The sequence below is a fragment of the Somniosus microcephalus genome, chromosome 17, assembly GCF_052327205.1.
Source record: "Somniosus microcephalus isolate GS21.2 chromosome 17, FLI_Smic_1.0, whole genome shotgun sequence".
Taxonomy (NCBI): Eukaryota; Metazoa; Chordata; class Chondrichthyes; order Squaliformes; family Somniosidae; genus Somniosus; species Somniosus microcephalus.
Window position 1 is genome coordinate 38542453 of NC_141003.1, and position 19692 is coordinate 38562144.

The following is a 19692-nucleotide window of genomic DNA, read 5'->3' on the forward strand; positions in this document are numbered from 1 at the left end:
ATGTGGTCCAGTCAGATCAGGCGGTGAATGGCTAAACAAGTTGTTCGCCGTATCCATTTGAGTCTACGTCCCTTGGACTTAAGGGAGCGAAGATGAGAGCTGTACCGGGGGAACGGCCAGGGTGAGAGGGGGTAAATTTTTTAGTAGGGACTAGGGCATCAAAGATAGTGGTGAGGGTGTGGTTGAGCAGATTGTTAGCTGCAGAAATGTCATGGTGAATGGAGGGCCAGAGGCCGGACAGTTGGGATTTCATAAGCGCAGTTGTAAGAAAGTTGGGAGAGTTTTTTTCCGGGGGGGGGGGGGGGGGGCGGTGGGGGTCACAGAAGGAAGTAGGGTTGGGGTGGGTGGGTGGAAGGGGAATGTGGGTGGACAGCGATAGGAGGAAATGGTCAGAGATGGCCTTATCTGCAATTGACACAATGGGAGTAGCGAGGCCACGAGAGATGGCAAGGTCGAGGGGGTGGCCATGAATATGGGTTGGGGAGTTTACATGGAGGGAGAGATTAAGGGAGGATAGGAGGCTAGTGAACTCAGAGGAGTGAGAGCATGATGAATTGAGATGGAGGTTGAAATCACCGAGGATGAGAAGTCGTTCGGTGCAGAAGCAGAGGGAGGAGTGAAGATATCTCAGTAATTAAACTTTTATGGTACTTGGGTGGGCGGCAGAGAACAAAAATTTTAAATGGGAGGTGAGAAGGGTGGAATAAGGTGAGATGTTCAAAGGATGAGAAACTGCCAAAGGTATAGGGGGACAGATCAAGGTGTGATTTGGTGATGAGAGCCATACTGCCACCACGGCAGTCCGAGCGGGGCAAGTGGTGGAAAGTATAGCTAGGTGGGGAGGCTTCATTTAAGGGTAAGGTGTCATCACCCCTCAACCAAGTTTCCGTCAGTGCCATGATATCGATACAGTCATCCACGATAAACTCATGGATGGTAAGGGCCTTGTTCGCAAATGAACAGGCATTCTGGAGGGAGATGCGGAGATGGTCGGTGATGGCTGCCCCACTGCCAGCGTCCACAGGGTCAGCGCTGGGGTCGGGGGGATGAGTTGGATGGGGAGGAGATTGGCAAGATTTGCCCCCAGTGGGCACGCTGGGCGGGAAGGTCAGCGAGAGTAGGATGGGACAGTTGGTGTTGCTGCTCATAAGGCGGCAGCGACGAGTTACTCGATGGGCCCTTCATAGGATGCCAAGAGAGGCACAGAGGAAAGCTGTGGCTTATCTAAGAGGGAGTCAAGCCTGGGACGGTGTCAGGAGAGTAGGAAGGTCGAAGAGTAATGAAGGATTGGGGTAGGGATTTGGGAGGGCAGTGTATCCGAGAGAGGAGAGAGGAAAGGAGGCATGACGACAGGGATAGAGAGAAAAGTTAAATAGGGGGAAAAAGTGGAATGGCTCAGGTCCGGAGCGGCAGCCAAAGTGCACACACAAATGGACACGGGAAAAGCTCAGGTTACATGGGCCTGTTTAACTGTAATAATTAATGGAATACATATTTCCTGGTAGCAGGGAATAGGTTGGGGATAATAGTAAGGAGACCAGGGTCAAAGTCAGAGGTCCCATGGAAGGACAAGCCATGTGAGCAGGATGGGGCCAGCACGAAGCATCGATGAACCGCTGTTCAAAGCAGGTGAGTGAAGTCCAGAAGCTATTTGAAGGGTAAAGAGTTCGAGGATGGAGGTTGTTGCTGCAGGAATGAGAGTCGGTAGCGATGCAGGAAGATGATGGCTAAATTGACGCAAGTTGGAGGTCACTGTAGATCAAAGCGGCGGAGAAAAAGTAAAACCATAAACCAGTGACCAGCAAATCTGAAAACCAGTAAAGCAAGTCATCGGACAGCAAGTGGAGCTGCTACCTACAAGCCAGCAGAGATGAAAAACCAGCTCAGCAGACACACAGCCGGAAGTTTAAAGGTAAAAATCTTTTTACCTTTTCAGAGATAGAGACACAGCAGTTAAGTCTTACAGTGTAATCCAGTGCAGAAACGTAGTGTAATCCAATGTAGTTCAAAGCAGAAATATAGTCTAGATGTCTGGAGAAGTCCAGGAGATCGGAAACTAATTTGACAAAAGACTTCCGCAGCATAAGACTTGAAGTAACTGAAAAACAAAGCAGCGCCACAGCCGGAGTCAAACCGTGTTAGTCACCGAGGTCCTGTCCGTGAGGAATCCAGTGCTGGAGGTCAAGGTTCAGCAGAGTTCCAGCAGTTGAAGGAGTTCAGCGAGAACAAAGACACTGGGGGATGGGCAGTGGACTCTGCAGGGGGAGCTTTAAACTTGTAGTTTGGGCTGAAATGCCTTCACTATCAGAGGCAGGGTATCTTAAGCAATTGAAGAGAGGAGATTGGTGCAAGAAAGGGCAAAGGATTGCAATAGATGACCACGGATAGAGTTGAAGAGAACAGCAGCTCAGAAAGAAACTGCCAGCCCAGCAGCCATCTTCTGTAGCAGCTGATCCTGTTACATACCAGCTGTTGGCGGGCAGCCTCTGTGACGTGTAATTCTCCACCCCTTCCCACAGACTTCCCACTGGGAATGGGATTTAAATGAGGCCCGGGAGTCAACGTACGCCAAGGTTCATTTCATGAGCAGCGGTTCATCTAACTCACACTGTTGCTCACTTGCTGAAAACTGGCCCGGAGTTAAAATCGGGGCCTCGGTGTCAGCAGTTTATTCATTGGTGGAGGGCTTCACAACCAAACCCAATCGTGTCCTGGAGAAATGGCCACACGTTTGTAGTGTATGTACCTTTAAGGGGAGAACTACTTTTTACAGCTCCTGTATACTGTAGTATCGGCAGTGACCACACCTGTATATAAACCCTGAGTAGGGATCTGTACTGTAGTTTTAGAGTAACCCTCATCCAGTAAACACCTGTTGATTGTTCCTCTGCAGTCTCTGTCTATTTCTAGAAGGACACCATACATCAAGATTCACGGATTTAACATTGGCGACGAGGCAATTCGAACCTACCTGCAACTCTGCAGAGGAAGGCCGATTCCAGAGACACGGGCGTCGACCATCCGGCAGAGACTCCAGCGAGGCGGGCTGGCAACAGGTACGGCACAGACCCTTCCCGCACAGCGGTGGCTAGAGCCGACCGACGGCACAGGAAAAGGCCGAGCAGCGTCGATGGGAGCAGAGAGAGAGGGTAAAGTGCACAGGGCGCAGCCGGGGTTCAGGACCGAGCGGCGTCAACGAGAGAGGCGCGCAGGAAAACGCACAGAGCGCGGCCGGTGTTCAAGGGCTGAGCAGCGTCCGCGGGGGAAGAAAGGAAAGCGCGGGAGACGCCATTTGAGCCGCAGCGGAGAAGAAGGTAGAGCGCGGGAGACGCCATTTTGAGCCACAGCGGAGAAGAAGGGAGAGCGCGGGAGACGCCATTTTTAGCCAGTCTAACCACACCCAGGGATGCCGAAGAGTGGCAGTGTCACAGCGTTCGACAATGAAGTCGAAGATTGGGCGACATATGTAGAACGCATAGAAGTGTACTGCAAGGCGAATGAAGTGCCAGATGCCAGGAAAGCACTGGTATTGTTGAATTCCATGGGTGCAAAAACGTATGGCTTACTGCGAAACCTAGTAACCCCAGAGAAGCCAGTGGAAAAGGATTTTGAAAGCATAGTGGCATTCCTACAGGACCACTTAAACCCCACACCGCTGCTGATAGCAGAAAGATTTAAGTTTCACAAAAGGAACCAGCATAAAGACGAAAGTAATGCTGAGTATTTAACGGAACCGCGCGGGCTATCGAAACACTACCAGTTTGGAACGGGACTAGCAGATACTTTAAGGGACAAGTTTGTGTGTGGGCTTCAAAGTGAAGGAACCCAGAAACGGCTCCTATCAGAAAAGGATCTTACGCTGGACAAGGCTTTCAGCATGGCAGTATCACACGAAGCAGCCGCACGGGGCGCTGCAGAGATACAACGGAGACCGCAAGAATATGGCACAAATGAAATGTCATATGGAGAAGTGAAGTGTTATTGCTGTGGCAGAACAACACACGACCATAAGGATTGTTGGTTCAAGGACCAAGTGTGCAGACAGTGTGGAAAAGTAGGACACATAGCAAGAGTCTGCAGGTCGGGAAAGGAAACCAGCAGCAAGAAATCTCCACAGGAAAAGTACAAAAAGGTACATAAGGTGACGGAGAGTAGTTCATACGAACAGAAAAGTGATACAGGCCTAGAAATTGAGTAGCCTTAGCGCCGCATTTGAGGCGCTAGAGGGCCTAGCGCTGGAGTTATGGCCAGTTTAGAAATTCCCTGGGGCCCTAGAATCGGCGGTAGACCGGTTGCGCTGCGCCGGCACCGATGACGTCATCGGTGTGCGCAGCGTCCCGGTTGCCGTGGTGACGGGCCCCAGCGCCGAAATTGAGTTGCGGCCGCCTCGCCCGTGGCAGCCGCAACTAAGATTTTTTCAACCGAGTCTTCCCCGAGTTAGCGCCGGCGCATTAAGGTCGCGCGGCGGCCGGCCGCTTTCCCACCGGCCGCCTGCCCGCACCTCCCTCCCCGGACTCCTCCACCACCCCCCCGCGGAACAGATGCGTCTGGCCTGCAAGCCCGGCACTTGTCCGAGGTGCCGGGCTCATTTTTTTCAATATTTGAACGGACAGCGGGCGGGTGCAGGCAGCTCCTCCTTAACTGATGGAGGAGGCCTGCACTTCCCCAGCCTGCCGCACCGCATCGGGTCCCGCAGCGCCGGATTAGCGCCGCAATGTGGCAGTCAGCGCCCATTGGGAGGCGCTCACGCCCGCCAGTAGCGCCGGCAGCCGTCTGGGCGCGGCGCTACTGAATTTTTGGCGCGCGCAGGGGGAATTAGCGCCGGCGCTAAATTTCCGGCGCTAAAGCCCTGGCGCGGCGCCAACTCAATTTCTAGGCCACAGACTCCGGAAGCAAGGAGCTGGGTTGTCTGAAACTACATCATGTAATCAAAATGGAGGATCACCAAACTATCTGGGTCACGCTCAAGATAGACGGAGTCCAAGTGAAAATGGAATTGGACACAGGATCAGCCCTAACAGTCATAAACCGAAGGGACTACAAGCGGCTATTCTCACAAAAACCCTTCAGAGATACAGAGATTGTCTTGAAGACGTACACGGGGCAAAAAGTCTACCCCAAAGGAAAAATAAGGGTGAACGTTATAGAAAACGGCAAGGAAACACCAAAAATGGACCTATATGTATTGCCAGATGGAGGACCACCACTACTAGGACGTGAATGGATCCGGAAGATACAGCTAGATTGGCATTCCATACAAGCACTGACTGTAGATGCCAAAAAGGATGACGACGTCACACCTGGACGACTGTCAAAAATGCTAACTGACGCACAAGTGTTCCAGGAGGGACTCGGAACACTAAAAGGCATAACAGCGACGATCAAAATAGAGGAAAATGCAAGCCCAAAGTTTTTTAAGGCCAGACCGGTCGGTGCCTTATGCAATCCGCCCAGCCGTCGAAGCAGAGCTGGAAGGTTTGGAACGTTCTGGAGTACTGTCCAAAGTGGACTGGAGCGAATGGGCTACACCCATTGTTCCTGTAATGAAGAGGTCGTTGAGTAATATGCCTGGGGAACCAAAGAAGGTTCGCATCTGTGGGGACTTTAAGGTGACAGTGAACCCAGTCCTTCACACGGTACAATATCCGCTTCCGCGGATTGAAGATATTTTCGCCTCACTATCTGGAGGGAAATGCTTCACTAAGATTGATCTGGCCCAGGCGTACCTGCAAATGGAGGTAGAAGAAGCCTCGAAACAGTACCTCACGATCAACACTCATAAAGGTCTCTACCAATACAACCGGCTGGTGTTCGGGGTAGCATCAGCTCCGGCTATTTGGCAAAGGGCAATGGATCAAGTCCTGCAAGGGATTCCAGGGACCCAGTGTTATTTGGACGACATCCTGGTCACGGGCGAAAATGACAGTGATCACCTCGCCAACCTGGAGCAGGTGCTCACTAGATTGAAGGAATATGGGCTCCAAGCTAATCGCCACAAATGCGAGTTTTTCCAGAAGCAGATCTCGTATTGTGGCCACGTTATTGATGAAGAGGGGTTACATAAGTCCCCTGAAAAGATTGAGGCAGTAGTCAAGGCTCCAGCACCGGAAAATGTGTCACAACTGAGGTCGTTCCTCGGGTTGGTGAACTACTACCATAAGTTGTTGCCGAATTTGTCTACAGTACTACACCCACTGAACACCCTACTGCAAATGGGGGTACCATGGAATCGGAATGACGAATGTAAACGAGCTTTCCAGAAGTGCAAAGAATTGATCACATCAAAAGAGGTGTTGGCTCATTTCAACCCAGCACTACCAATTCGGTTGGCGTGTGATGCATCACCCTATGGTATTGGAGCGATGCTGTCGCACAAATTCCCGGACGGCTCGGAGAAGCCAGTAGCCTTTGCGTCTCGGTCACTAACCTCAGCCGAGCGTAACTACGCCCAGATTGACAGGGAGGCCCTCAGCCTAGTGTGGGGAGTGAAAAAGTTCAACCACTATCTGCATGGGCAGAAGTTCACCTTGCTGACTGACCACCAACCACTTGTCTCCATCTTTAATCCAAAGAAGGGCGTTCCGGTGATGACTGCGCAACGGCTACAAAGATGGTCCCTTTTTCTAGGGGCGAACCAATATGAAATAGAGTATAAAGGCACGAAACAGCATGGAAACACTGATGGGCTATCACGCCTGCCACTGCCTACGGCGGAGGAAGCATCAGCAGTGGACCCTGTTGAAATATTTTATTCGACTATAATTGAACGCTTGCCAGTAACTAACGCGGATATAGAGGAGACCCGAAATGACCCGACACTGTCTCGGGTATATGACTTGACGGTGAAGGGATGGCCAACACATGGCAACTCACTGTTGCCAGCATTCTCATCCAGAAGAGAACAGCTGTCAGTATGCCAAGGGACCTTGATGTGTGGATCCCGAGTGGTAATTCCACCCAAGTTAAGGGAGAGAGTGCTCAATGAGCTTCACGAAGGCCATCTGGGAGGGGTGAAAATGAAAAGCCTTGCTAGGGCTTATGTGTGGTGGCCAGGGATCGATCAGCAAATGGAGGACCTGACAAAGAGCTGCTCAGGATGCCAGAAGGTCCAAAATGCACCACCACATGCCCCTCTACACCCATGGGAGTGGCCCTCCTCTCCATGGCAACGGGTGCATATTGATTTTGCTGGTCCATTCATGGACTCAATGTTTTTAATAGCCGTGGATGCGCACTCGAAATGGCCTGAGGTGATCAAAATGTCCTCCACCACCACGGAGAAAACGATTGCAGTCCTACGGACCATATTTGCCAGGAACGGCTTGCCAGAGCAGATTTGCTCTGATAACAGACCACAGTTTGTGTCCGAAGAGTTTCCGAAATTTATGAAAAGGAATGGGGTAAGGCATTACACATCCGCCCCGTATCATCCAGCCACAAATGGATTGGCTGAGAGGTTCGTACAAACCTTTAAAAAGGCAGTAAGGGCCATGTGCGATGACGACATTCCACTGCAGCATAAGGTGGACAATTTCCTGTTAGCCTACAGAAATGCGACACATGCAGTCACCAACCAGACCCCGGCCATGATGTTCTTTAACCGAAGGTTGAGATCTCGTCTGGATTTGCTCAGACCAAATGTACGAAGAGATGTTGAGAATAAGCAATTCCAGCACATCAATGAGAAGCCGACAAGGAGCTTCAATGTAGGGCAACCAGTCTTGGCCCGCGACTACCGAACAGAGAAATGGCAACCAGGAACGATATGCACACGGCAGGGGCCACTAATGTACACAGTGGATGTTGGGGAGAACATTGTGAGACGCCATGTCGACCAGATCCTAGAGTCACAGGAACGAGTCAACCCCATGTCTCGCGTACCTGGTGATGAACCCGACATACATGTAGCATCTACCCCAGAAACAGTAGCATCGGGAGCTGATGAACCAACCGATGACAGGGGGCCAGAATCGCCTCCGCACCAAGAGCAAGACACTCAGGAAAGGCGCTATCCAGAAAGGATCAGGAAGCCGCCCCAAAGGCTGAATTTATAAATGGACTATTTTCAGTTAATGTTGCATGTTAAAAGTGTTAATTGTTAAATGAACGTTATGGTACTGTTAATCTAAAAGGGGAGTAATTGTAGTGTATGTACCTTTAAGGGGAGAACTACTTTTTACAGCTCCTGTATACTCTAGTACCGGCAGTGACCACACCTGTATATAAACCCTGAGTAGGGATCTGTACTGCTAGTTTTAGAGTAACCCTCATCCAGTAAACACCTGTTGATTGTTCCTCTGCAGGCTCTGTCTATTTCTAGAAGGACACCATACATCAAGATTCATGGATTTAACAACGTTTACTTTTCAGCGTAGTCACTGGGTAACAAGCTGCAGCAGAAACCCTGGCTAATTTTTTACCCTAAAATGGAGGGTGCGGAGGGCAAATGTATGCACCTCCAGCTGAAATCAGTTCATTTAGCTCAGACTGAGAATCAAATCTGGTAGTTTCTGCCTTGTATGACTCAATGGTACACTGCCTTAACTAAGTCATATTGGTGTCACTGGCAAGGCCAGCATTTATTGTTCATCCTTAATTGCCCTTGAGAAGGTGGTGGTGAGCCACCTTCTTGAACTGCTGTAGTCTGTGTGGTGAAGGCACTCCTGCAATGTTGTAGGTACGGAGTTCCAGGATTCTGACCCAGCGACAATGAAGGAACAGCGATATATGTCCAGTTTGACATGAGGTGTGACTTGGAGGTGATGTTGTTCCCATGCACCTGCTACCCTTGTCCTTCAAGGTGGTGGAGGCACGGGTTTGGGAGGTGCTACCGAAGAAGCCTTGGTAACCTGCTGCAGTGCATCCTGTAGATAGTACACACTGAAGCCATGATACGCCGGTGGTGGAGGAAGTGGATGTTTAAGGTGGTGGATGGGTGCCAATCAAGCGATCTTCTTTGCCCTGGATGGTGTTGAGCTTCTTGAGTGTTGTTGCAGCTGCACTCATCCAGGCAAGTGGAGAATATTCCATCACACTCCTGACGTGCCTTGTAGGTGGTGGAAAGGCTTTGGGGAGTCAGGTGGTGAGCCACTTGTTGTAGAATACCCAGCCTTTGACCTGTTGTAGTAGCCATGGTATTTATGTGGCTGATCCAGTTGAGTTTCTGGTCAATGTTGATGGTGGGGCCTTTGCCAATGGTAATGCCATTGAATGTCAAGGCTCTCTCTCTTGTTGGAAATAGTCAATGTCTGGTACTTGTGTGCTGAGAGACAGGAAGCCAGTTTTTGAAAGCACTATAGGACTAAAAGCAATGTGCTGAAAGAAACAAGATTGGCTCTGGCTTCTGTTAGCAGCAGTTACTGTATCATCAACAATGGAGCAGTTGGGGAGCATTGCTCCTGGGAAAGGATACGCCAGCCACAGATCAACTTCTAGGTATATCAGAAAAGTAGTGTTGTTGTAGATTTATATTTAGGCTCATTTGGGAAATCATATTGCAGCTTTACCAAATGGTATCCCTCGAGTTCTCAATAATTCCAGCTGCTCTGCTGTGGCTTGAAATGCCCCAGCTGTCAGAATTCGTTTTATGGCCATGGGCTTATTGCAAGCAATCGAAAGTGATTGTTATGGTATTAGTCAGGGCACCATGTTCACCTCCATTCAAGACGCGACGAGCAGATTGGTCTCGACGGCTATTTAATTTATTCATTCCTCCCTAAGTATACAAGAAGCAGTTGGGCATTCAACAGAATTGTGTGTTATTACTGATTTTGCCAGTTGACTAAACCCACACGGAGAGATTTAGTTACCATCAGCCAATATAATGGCATATGTCAACCATAAGAGCTTCTACTCCCTCAGTAAGCATGTAGTGTGTTAACGTCCAGAAAAAAAGATTTTTCTGAGGTCTGCCAAACTATCGCGAGCCAACATGACATTCATCCTGAAACAGTTACGTTTTCTCAGTTTATTTTAGTCAGATAACCAACTTCCATGCTGGCTTTTGAGTTATGTCCTATGATCCTACTGAAGCACACAGCTGAGTAATTGAATAATTAAGCACATAAGTCTGCTCCGTCCATAATAATAATTCAAATATTTAGTCTACCAAAGCAGAGATTTAGGTGCCTTTTTAAGTCTTTATGTTGTGCTGCATTCTGCATAATCCTTGGCATTGTGTGAACATGACAGAAGATTGCATCCATGCTTGGGCTATTGATAAGGAGGCGCCCGAGCAAGCTGAGCTGTAAGAGACCTCCTCACATTGGCAAGAGAGACAAGAAGCACAATTATTGAACAACATTTTAATTGACAATGTCTCTTGCCAATGCTATCTGTGTTAAGTTGGTATTTTTATTTTACTAAAACCAACACATTTATTTATAGTGGTATCATGTATGATCATATCACTGTCAGTGCGTAGTCAAATAAGAGTGAATCAATATATAAATACCTCTTTTCATGCTATGTATTATGAGCCACAACTTCATTTCATAGTAAAAGACATAAATCTATCAAATCAATTGCAATTTTTACAGTTATGTTGCTTATTGTATATAATGGGATGCTTTACTCCTGTATACTGGTTGTAATTCTCTCAAATAATGCCTAAATGGCCCTGGTCAAGGCCCTGGGCACTTTGCAGCCTTCCGGACTCAATATCGAGTTCAACAATTTCAGATCATAACCTCGGCCCCTATTACTTTTTTACTTATAATTTTTTCCACCCCTTTGTTTTGGGTCTTCCTTTCCTCTGCCCCCCCCCCCTTTCCTTTTGTTTCTCTCAACCACCTGGCAGCTATCTCTTATCCTGCCAGTACACTTCACACCTAATCTCAGCCTATTACCATCTCGTCTGGTTTCTAATACCTTTTATTGTCTCTTACTTCTTTTGTCCGATCGCAGCCCTGCCTTCGATCTATTTTCTTTTCTTTCCAGTTTTGAAGAAGGGTTTCGACCCGAAACGTCAACTCAAATTTCTCTCCACGGATGTTGCCTGACCTGCTGAGTTTTTCCAGCATTTTCTGTTGTTTTTTTGGATTTCCAGCAAATGCAGTATTTTGCTATCGTACGAGTCATTTTCTTTGTTTAATTGTGATGAGTAGGTGGCGTTTGATAGAATCAAATGGAAAGCCTGGATTTTAACTGCCAGGGAGTTTCTAGTGAGAAACTGCGCTGGCAAGTTAATTTCCCGCTGATGAGTTAATTTCCCATTAATGAATTAAATTCCTGCTAATGAATTAATTTTCAGTTGGTGACGTTGGGAGCTGGCCCTGGCCCCAAAACACTTGCCAGGGTCAGCGCTGACTAGCTCAGGGAGGTGGGAAGTCCACCCTACCACACTTCCACCAGGGATTGGACTGGAGATAAAAATCCTGGCTTACAAGACTCGCAGATTTCTGATCTTGTATCAGCAAACATACATCATTTTAACATAAGAATTCCCTTTCGACTTAAAATTAAAATAAAGTTCCTATCTTCTTCACTTTTTGTGCCATTAGCTTGTGTTAGGCAATAGATTTGTTTAATTGTTGACTGTACGCAAAATGGAATGAATAAAGGCAGAAATAATGCATTTATATAGCCTCTTCTACAACCTCAGGGTATCCCAAAGTGCTTCACTCCCAATGAAGTACTTTTCCAAGTGTAGTTACTGTTGGAATGTTGAAAAGCAACAGCCAATTTGCACACATCAAGGTCCCACTAACAGCAGTGAGATAAATGACCAGATAATCTTTTATAAATGACATTGGTTGAGGGATGGTGTCACCAGGATACTGGGAGAATTCCCCTGTTCTTCTTTGAATAGCGGCATGTGATCATTTACGTCCACTTGAGGGGGCAGACGGGGCCTCAGTTTAACGTCTCATCCAAAAGATGGCACCTCTGACTTGAACCCACAACCTTCTGACTCAGAGGCGAGAGTGCTACCACTGAGCCACAGCTGACACCTAACAATACAAATCTAAGCTGTTGTGTGACTGCTTTAGTGATGGCTCAGTGACACTGGATCACAGTAACATAAAGTATCATGTGAGGTCCTATTAAGAATCCAGTTGGTAGAAATTGTTTGACTTCTACAAACCAGATAGTATGCTTTCCTCTTCATACTCCACAGTGCATTTTAAACTGGCTGGCTCTTTGAGTTGCGCAGGTCCTTACAGTTACGATTTATCAACCACTTTATCAAGCTGTTAAAATAATGTACCATATATATTTTTGAATTTGCTGAAAAATGTGAAACTGTGGTTCACTATAAAACATGTAAGAGAAGCAAATACATTAATCAACAACGATTTCCATTTATATAGCGCCTTTAAAGCAGAAAAACACAAAATCTATAATCTTTTACTCATTCCTAACCATTGTCTTACCTATTAGGTCACTGCCTTCCATCGATCCAATGGAGTAGTTGGCGGGGCTAATAGGAGGTGTGGTATTAACGCTGGCATAGCCGGCAGATGAACTGACCTCTGACTGATCATACACATGACTTGGTCTGTATACCTCTTGCGAGGAAATCAGTGACGTTCGCTGCTTAGGCTGAAACAAGAAAAAGTTAAAACTGTCAGCACAAGGTCTTCAAACATTTTTCATTGCACGCTCTTTTTCTTTAATTAATCTGTGGAGAAATTTGAATTTCAGGTGAGACTACCCCCCCCCCCCCCCCCCCGCCAAACAATACTCTACAGAACTATTACTCCTTGTACATTTTTGAGGAGATTTACCCTCCCATGAGAGCACACGGCCTTTATTATTGACCACAGATCCCCAGCAGTCAGGAGATGAGGCGAGGCACCCTCTGAATGCTATCCTTGGTTGTTTTCCAGGAAGCACAACAGTGGCCTGGTGAAGGTTCCCTACTTAGTCTCCTCTCTCTCCTATGGATAGGTGCCTGGCGTCCACTCAGTGCCTGCCTACACCAAGGTAGCCGAGATCAGGAACTAAATGAGCATGGGCAAAATGAACTTGTGTCTCTACTCTCTGTTCTCTACTGTCAGTTCTCTTAACATACCACACCACTAATATATGCTGCATTTTTGCCTAAGCTAATTCAGGTGTGTGTAATATTTTATGAAGCACCTTGTATTAATTCAACCATTATTTTTGTTACATCATCTAGCTGGTTTGGACATGATTTTTTTTTGTTGCAGAGCTGCCATGGGGATTTTGTAATTGAAACAACTAGTTCATTCTGTGCTTATTAAATGTCAAATGATAATGCAAATGATTCTCCGTCAATTTCTCAATTTAAAAATGCTTAATCCTCACAAATATGTAAATTTTGCTGCAGTATTGAAATATAGAGGTAGCAAACGTTACTAACTGGCATGTTCACCACGAATGCCTGAACTGCACTGCTTGCGTTTAACTGTCAAAGCAAATAAAGCATAAATCAGAGGAGGAGGCAGAAAAATCCTTGAACCTAGTTCAAGCAGTACTGAAGCACAATTCCTTTTGGTTGGGCTACTATACATCATTTAACAATTCACAAAAGATTCGAAGCTGGAGATGTGCTTGGAAAATTGGTTCATTCAAAAGGAAGCATTGAAAAAAATAATGAACATGAGACATTTTCTTTCACTTTTCATTGTGGTTGGAAAGAACATTCAAAGAATTGGGAGAAAAACACATTGTAATTATAGCTCGCCCTGCAACCTGCCTGTAATTTCTAAACAATGCGTAACCTTTACAGTGTGAACATATGGCCATTAAATTTAACTAGCTGGACTAGCACCAGACCATAGCGTGCAAGGTCTGTGATTAGCTGATAGTCCTCCCACAGGCATCACCTGTTGCTAAGGATGCCTTTAAGGATGTCTCTTTCAATTTACCATTGTTATTATATGTATAACTAGCTGAAGTGCCCGGCGGTGCCGAGGCTTTTTCGAGGGCATGTTGTTGTTGGAAGAGAGAGAGAGCGCGACTGGGGGGAAGAGAGAGCGCGACTGGGGGAAGAGAGAGAGCGACTGGGGAGAAGAGAGAGAGCGACTGGGGAGAAGAGAGGGAGGGGAGGGGTGGGGGGAAGAGAGGGAGGGGAGGGGAGGGAGGGGAGGGGAGGGAGGGGGAGGGGAAGGGAGGGCGGGGGAGGGGGGAGGGTGGGGAAGGGAGGGCGGGGGGAGGGGAGGGGGGAAGGAAGGGAGGGAGGGGGGGGAAGGGAGGGCAGGGGAGGGGAAGGGAGGGCGGGGGTGAGGGGGAGGCGGGGAGGAGGGCCCCCCCCCCCCGAGGGTCGCGCCCCCCCCCCCCCCCGGAGGTGAAGACCGCCGATTGCGCGCGCAGCAGGAGCTGAGACGCGGCGTCTCTCTCGGCCGGCCGGCCCGGTTGCCAGGGCAACCGTGACGCTGACCAAGCCAGAGAGAGAGACGCCGTGTCTCAGCTGCTCCTGCTGCGCGCGCGGCCCCCCCCCCCCCCCCCGAGGGTCGCGGCCCCCCCCCCCCCTGAGGGTCGCGGCCGCCCCCCCCCCCCCCCCCCGAGGTGAAGACCGCCGATTGCGCCCGTTGCCAGGGTAACGCTGGACGCTCAGCAAGCCCCGGCAGAGAGAGACGTCTCAGCTCCTGCTGCGCGCGCACCCTAGCGGCGCTGGGCTGAGGCTCGGCCCTCCAGCCTTCGAGTGGGGCCGGGAGGTGCCTAGCTCGGGCGTGGGTGCGGAGGAGACGCCGAGGCTTCTAGGCCTACCTGGAAAAACGGGGAAAGGTAGGAAAATTAATGAGATTAGATAAGTTAATTACTTTCTAAATCATTTTTTTAAAAAACAATATGTGTTTTAAAAGCAACGTTTTTTTTTAAGACGCAGAAAGCGGGAAAAAGGAAAAGTTTGGAATGAAGATGGCGGCGACTCACCTCGGTTCAGAACGATAAAGCCCGGCCACACGCGCACCGATTGGCCCGGCGGCACACGCCAGCAACCCGGCGTACGATTGGTCGAGCTCGAGGTCACTCTGTCGCTAATGAGCGGATAATGAGATGCTAATGAGCGGAATGTTGAAGGTTTTTGGAATACCGCGGGCGCAATTTTAGCCCGGCCGAAACGTAAATACGCTTAAAACCGTCTCGGAAGCGTAAGCTTTCTTTGGAGGTAACGCGCGCATAGGTACGCCCTGTAACTTTCGAGTGCATACCCGCAACGCACACGCGATGACAGACAAATAGACAGATAGACAGAATGACAGAAGTACCGATTTATATATATAGATGAATGAATCAGTGAAAGTAAATGACAATCAGGGTTATATGTTGCGGGGTGGTAGTTTATGCAAAATGACCCACCAAGCTGCATCGGTGCTACACAGATGAGTGAGTTATGGTGGCAACAGTATGAGTGGGTTATTTTGTGTTAACCATCCACTCTTCTTTGTGTCTTCTGTTTATATAATATACCTATAGGGTCATTTATTTCAGTTAACATTTTGAACTTGGTTTCCAGGCATTTTCAATGGGACTTACTAGGATTTGCAGAGTCCACAACCATGTCCTGGCACAGTTTGTGACATCACATCATATGGCTACTGTACTGTCAGTTTGAGGCTGGCATTCAATGTCTGACATCATATAGAAAGTTTTATACAACATGATGATTTTATTTTTGTCTTTTTTTTAATGGGAAGTTACAGATTTAAAGATAACATAAATGAAGCCAAGAAAATGAAAATATAACATGTTTTCAAAGATAAAGAATTGATTTTGACTGCGTTTTCCATGTGACAGGATTGATATTTGTGTGCACACTGTTAGAAACTAGGGGTGCCTAAAAATGTATATGGCTTTTAAAGTAGAATTTGAGGCAGTCTTTTTAATCAGTTAGATTAGGTGAAACATAAACATTCCACACGGGGGCCCATAGGACGGCCCTGCCAGGCTAGTTATCTGTTGCTTGTAAGTTAGGGTTTTGACTTTGTTAATGTGTCTTTAATTTGGCCAGAAACCTATGTTTCTTCCATTATTACTAATAACCATATTATAATCTCCACAGATTTGTTAAATGAAGGTGAGATAGCCCACGCAGCTGAAAGTTGCCATGTATTTTTGAAAGGGGGAAAAAAAAGTATAAAGCAACAGCTATTGAACACTGAAAGCAGCGCGAAACCATAATTCATGGGAATGTAAAAGTTCTGAGAGAAAAGATCACAGCAGAGAAAGGGAGTGTATCATAGACCTTACTTGTGACGGTCAGAATGGTGAGATAGCGACTGGTTAATGTGCGACAGCTCTGACTGGGGCCTTGTACTTGCTGGGTTAAGGAGGGAGAGAGTAAAAAGAGATAAGATGGATTCCAATGGAGGAACCTTCAAAATGTAAAAACAAGGATGAAGTAATGAGACCTTCTTTTAGGGAGGGCTTTCTTCCAAACACCAAGACAAAGAACTTAAGCTGTCATTGGTTGATGAAGTTTTGGAGGAATCTCTAGAGGTTAAATGGTCTTGTCAATAACTTGGCCTCAGGCCCACCCCTAAAAAGAGAATAAAAAGTGACACCCCAAGGGCTTGCACACAGACGGTGGAGGGGAGAGCCGACCAGCTGGTCGAATGCTCTTTTAAGAGTGATTCCATGCTCACCATCGAAGGCCCGAGAGAGAGAGAGAGAGACCAGAAGCCAGAGAACTGTTTACGCATGCCAGCCGTCTGTCCGACCAGGTCCGATATCAGTTGCTTGTCACGGTCGTATGTTTTTGCTGTATTACTAGTGTGTTATATTCCGTCCTAAACTCTGATTAAACACAATATACCCACCATATTGGTTTGCACTTGATCCTGTTTACCAGAGATACGTGAATCTCTACAACACATAGGAGGACACAAGCTAGTGGAGGGACAAAACACTGAGTTTTAAACATATATATATTGTATAAAAGCCTGACTCTTCCTGAATTTAATGAAATTTGAACTTCAATTTTTATTTATATCAAATCAAATCAACTTTTATTGTCATTGTTAGTGCACAAGTGCAGTACAACGAAATGTAGGCTTGCGGCTCCCGAGAGTGTACAATTTGGATTAGGACACTTAAACATTTCAACATACATTTGTACATATATATTAGCATAAATATGACCATAATAAAGTGCATCGGCAGATGTGCAGGCTTTAGTGTTTATTTGTGGAGTTCAGTAGGATGACAGCCCTGGGAAAGAAGCTGTTCCTAAATCTGGTCGTACGGGTGCGAATGCATCTGTAGCGTCTTCCAGATGGTAGGAGGGCGAACAGACTGTGGCTGGGGTGGGTAGGGTCTTTGATGATGGACCGTGCCCTCCGTAGGCAGCGTTTCTGATATATATGTTCTATGGTCGGTAGCCGGGTGCCGGTAATGCGTTGGGCAGTTCTGACTACCCGCTGCAGGGCTTTCCGGTCATGGGAGCTGCAGCTGCCGTACCATACCGTGATACAGTTTGTCAGGATGCTCTCTATAGTGCAGCGGTAGAAGTTAGAGAGGATCAGGGGTGACAGATTACATCTCTTCAGCCTCCTCAAGAAATATAGGCGCTGCTGGGCCTTCTTCACCAGAGAGGAGGTGTTGAGGGACCAGGAGAGGTCTTCCGTGACGTGGACTCCGAGGAACTTAAAGCTGGCCACCCTTTCCACCTCCGCCCCATTGATGTGGATGGGGGTGTGACTTCCGCCTTTGGACTTCCTGAAGTCCACGATTATTTCCTTTGTTTTCTTGGCGTTAAGGGCCAGGTTGTCGTCGGCGCACCACTTCACGAGATGCTGGACCTCCTCCCTGTAGGCTGACTCATCGTTGTTGGTGATCTGGCCTACTACCGTGGTGTCATCTGCAAACTTGATGATGGTGTTGGAACCATTAACAGCCACACAGTCGTGGGTGAAGAGGGAGTAGAGGAGGGGGCTCAGCACACATCCTTGTGGGGCCCCCGTGTTCAGGGTCGGGGGGGGGGAGGTGTGGTTACCTAATTTGACAGACTGGGGTCTGTTTGTTAGGAAGTCCAGGGTCCAGTTGCAGAGGGAAGTGTTCAGGCCAAGAGTTTGGAGTTTGGTGGCCAGCTTGTTGGGGATGATAGTGTTGAATGCTGAGCTGTAGTCTATAAACAACATTCTGATGTAGGTCTCCTTACCATCTAGGTGATTCAGTGCCGAGTGTAGAGCAGTTGTGATTGCATCCTCCATTGATCTGTTTGCCCGATAGGCAAACTGGTGTTGGTCAAGGGAGGCAGGAACACTGGCTTTGATGTGGGCTAAGACCAGTCTCTCGAAACACTTCATTATGATGGGTGTGAGTGCGACAGGTCGATAGTCGTTCAGACACGTCACAGCCGCTTGTTTAGGCACAGGAATGATGGTGGCGGTCTTGAAGCATGTAGGGACTACTGCCTGGGCCAATGACAGGTTGAAGATGGCGGTGAAGACATCAGCCAGCTGATCAGCACATTCCTTGAGTACCCGTCCAGTGATGCTATCCGGTCCAGTAGCCTTTCGTGTGTTCACTCTGCGTAGAGCGCCCCTTACGTCGGAGGTCGACAGAGTGAGCACCTGGTCTTCCGGGGGTGGCAAGGCTTTGGTAGCCGGCTCCTTGTTGTCCCTGTCGAAGCGAGCGTAGAAGTTGTTAAGCTCCTCCGGAAGGGAGGCGTCGCTGACCGGGGGACTGGTGTTTTTGCCCTTGTAGACTGGACCATTTCATCTATTCATTTCCATATCTACCAATAGTATGTGGGAATCCTGATTCAGATCTAAGGAAACAGGTCAAGGGCATACCCTACCAATTTATGGGATACATTTAAACACTCAGAGTGAAGGGGAATGGGAAGAGAATGAAAGCAGGGAGATACAGAAAAGTACATAGAAACACATAGAAAGAGAGGGGATGATGAGGCAAAGAAGATATAATGCCATAGCTACATTTTTTCTGCACATGCAAAGTATTCAGTGCTTTTACATTTTTCAGTGTATCTGTGTGTGTAAAGGGAATACTGCAGAAGAACCAGCAACAGGATAGAGAAAACGGGGCAATACTGAGGGAAAATGATCATGATTTGAGCACTGTGACAGGACATTACTGTTATATATCATAGAGTCATAACGACACAGGAGGCCATTCGGCCCATCGAGTCTGTGCCGGCTCTCTCTAGAACAATCCAGTCAGTCCCATTCCAAGCTCTATCCTCGTAGCCCTGCAAGTTTATTTCCCTCAAGAGCCTATCCAGTCTCCCCTTGAAAACATTGAGTGTGTCCGCTTCCACCACTTCCATCGGCAGCGAGTTCCAGGTCCTCACCACTCACTGCGTAAAAAAGTTTCTCCTCACATCCCCCTGTATCTCTTGCCCAAAACCTTAAATGTGTCCTCTGGTCCTTGTACCATCAACTAGTGGGAACAGCCTTTCCCCATCTAGCCTATCTAAACCCGCCATAATCTTGTACATCTCTATCAAATCACCCCTCAACCTCCTTTGCTCTAATGAAAACAAATCCAGCTTCTCCAATCTGACCTTGTAGCGAAGATTCCCCCATCACCATTCTGGTAAATCTCTTCTGCACCCTCTCAAGGGCCTTCACATCTTCCTTAAGTGTGGTGACCACAACTGGACGCAATACTCCAGTTGTGCCCTAACCAACGTTTTATAAAGGTTCAGCATAACTTCTCTGCTTTTGTACTCAATACCTCTATTTATGAAGCCCAAGATCCCATATGCTTTGTTAACCACTCTCTCAGTATGTCCTGCCACCTTCAGGGACCTATGCACAT

General features: G+C 47.8%; 1 protein-coding gene across 1 annotated transcript in view; it reads right to left on the reverse strand.

The window, feature by feature from the left end:
• LOC147105657 (ankyrin repeat and sterile alpha motif domain-containing protein 1B-like) overlaps nt 1-19692 on the reverse strand; it is a 132027-nt gene that overhangs the window by 8218 nt on the left and 104117 nt on the right. Inside the window, exon 3 of the mRNA XM_086010211.1 lies at nt 12375-12543. Within this exon, the coding sequence (XP_085866337.1) occupies nt 12375-12543 (169 nt within the window). The remainder of the gene's footprint in view (nt 1-12374; nt 12544-19692) is intronic.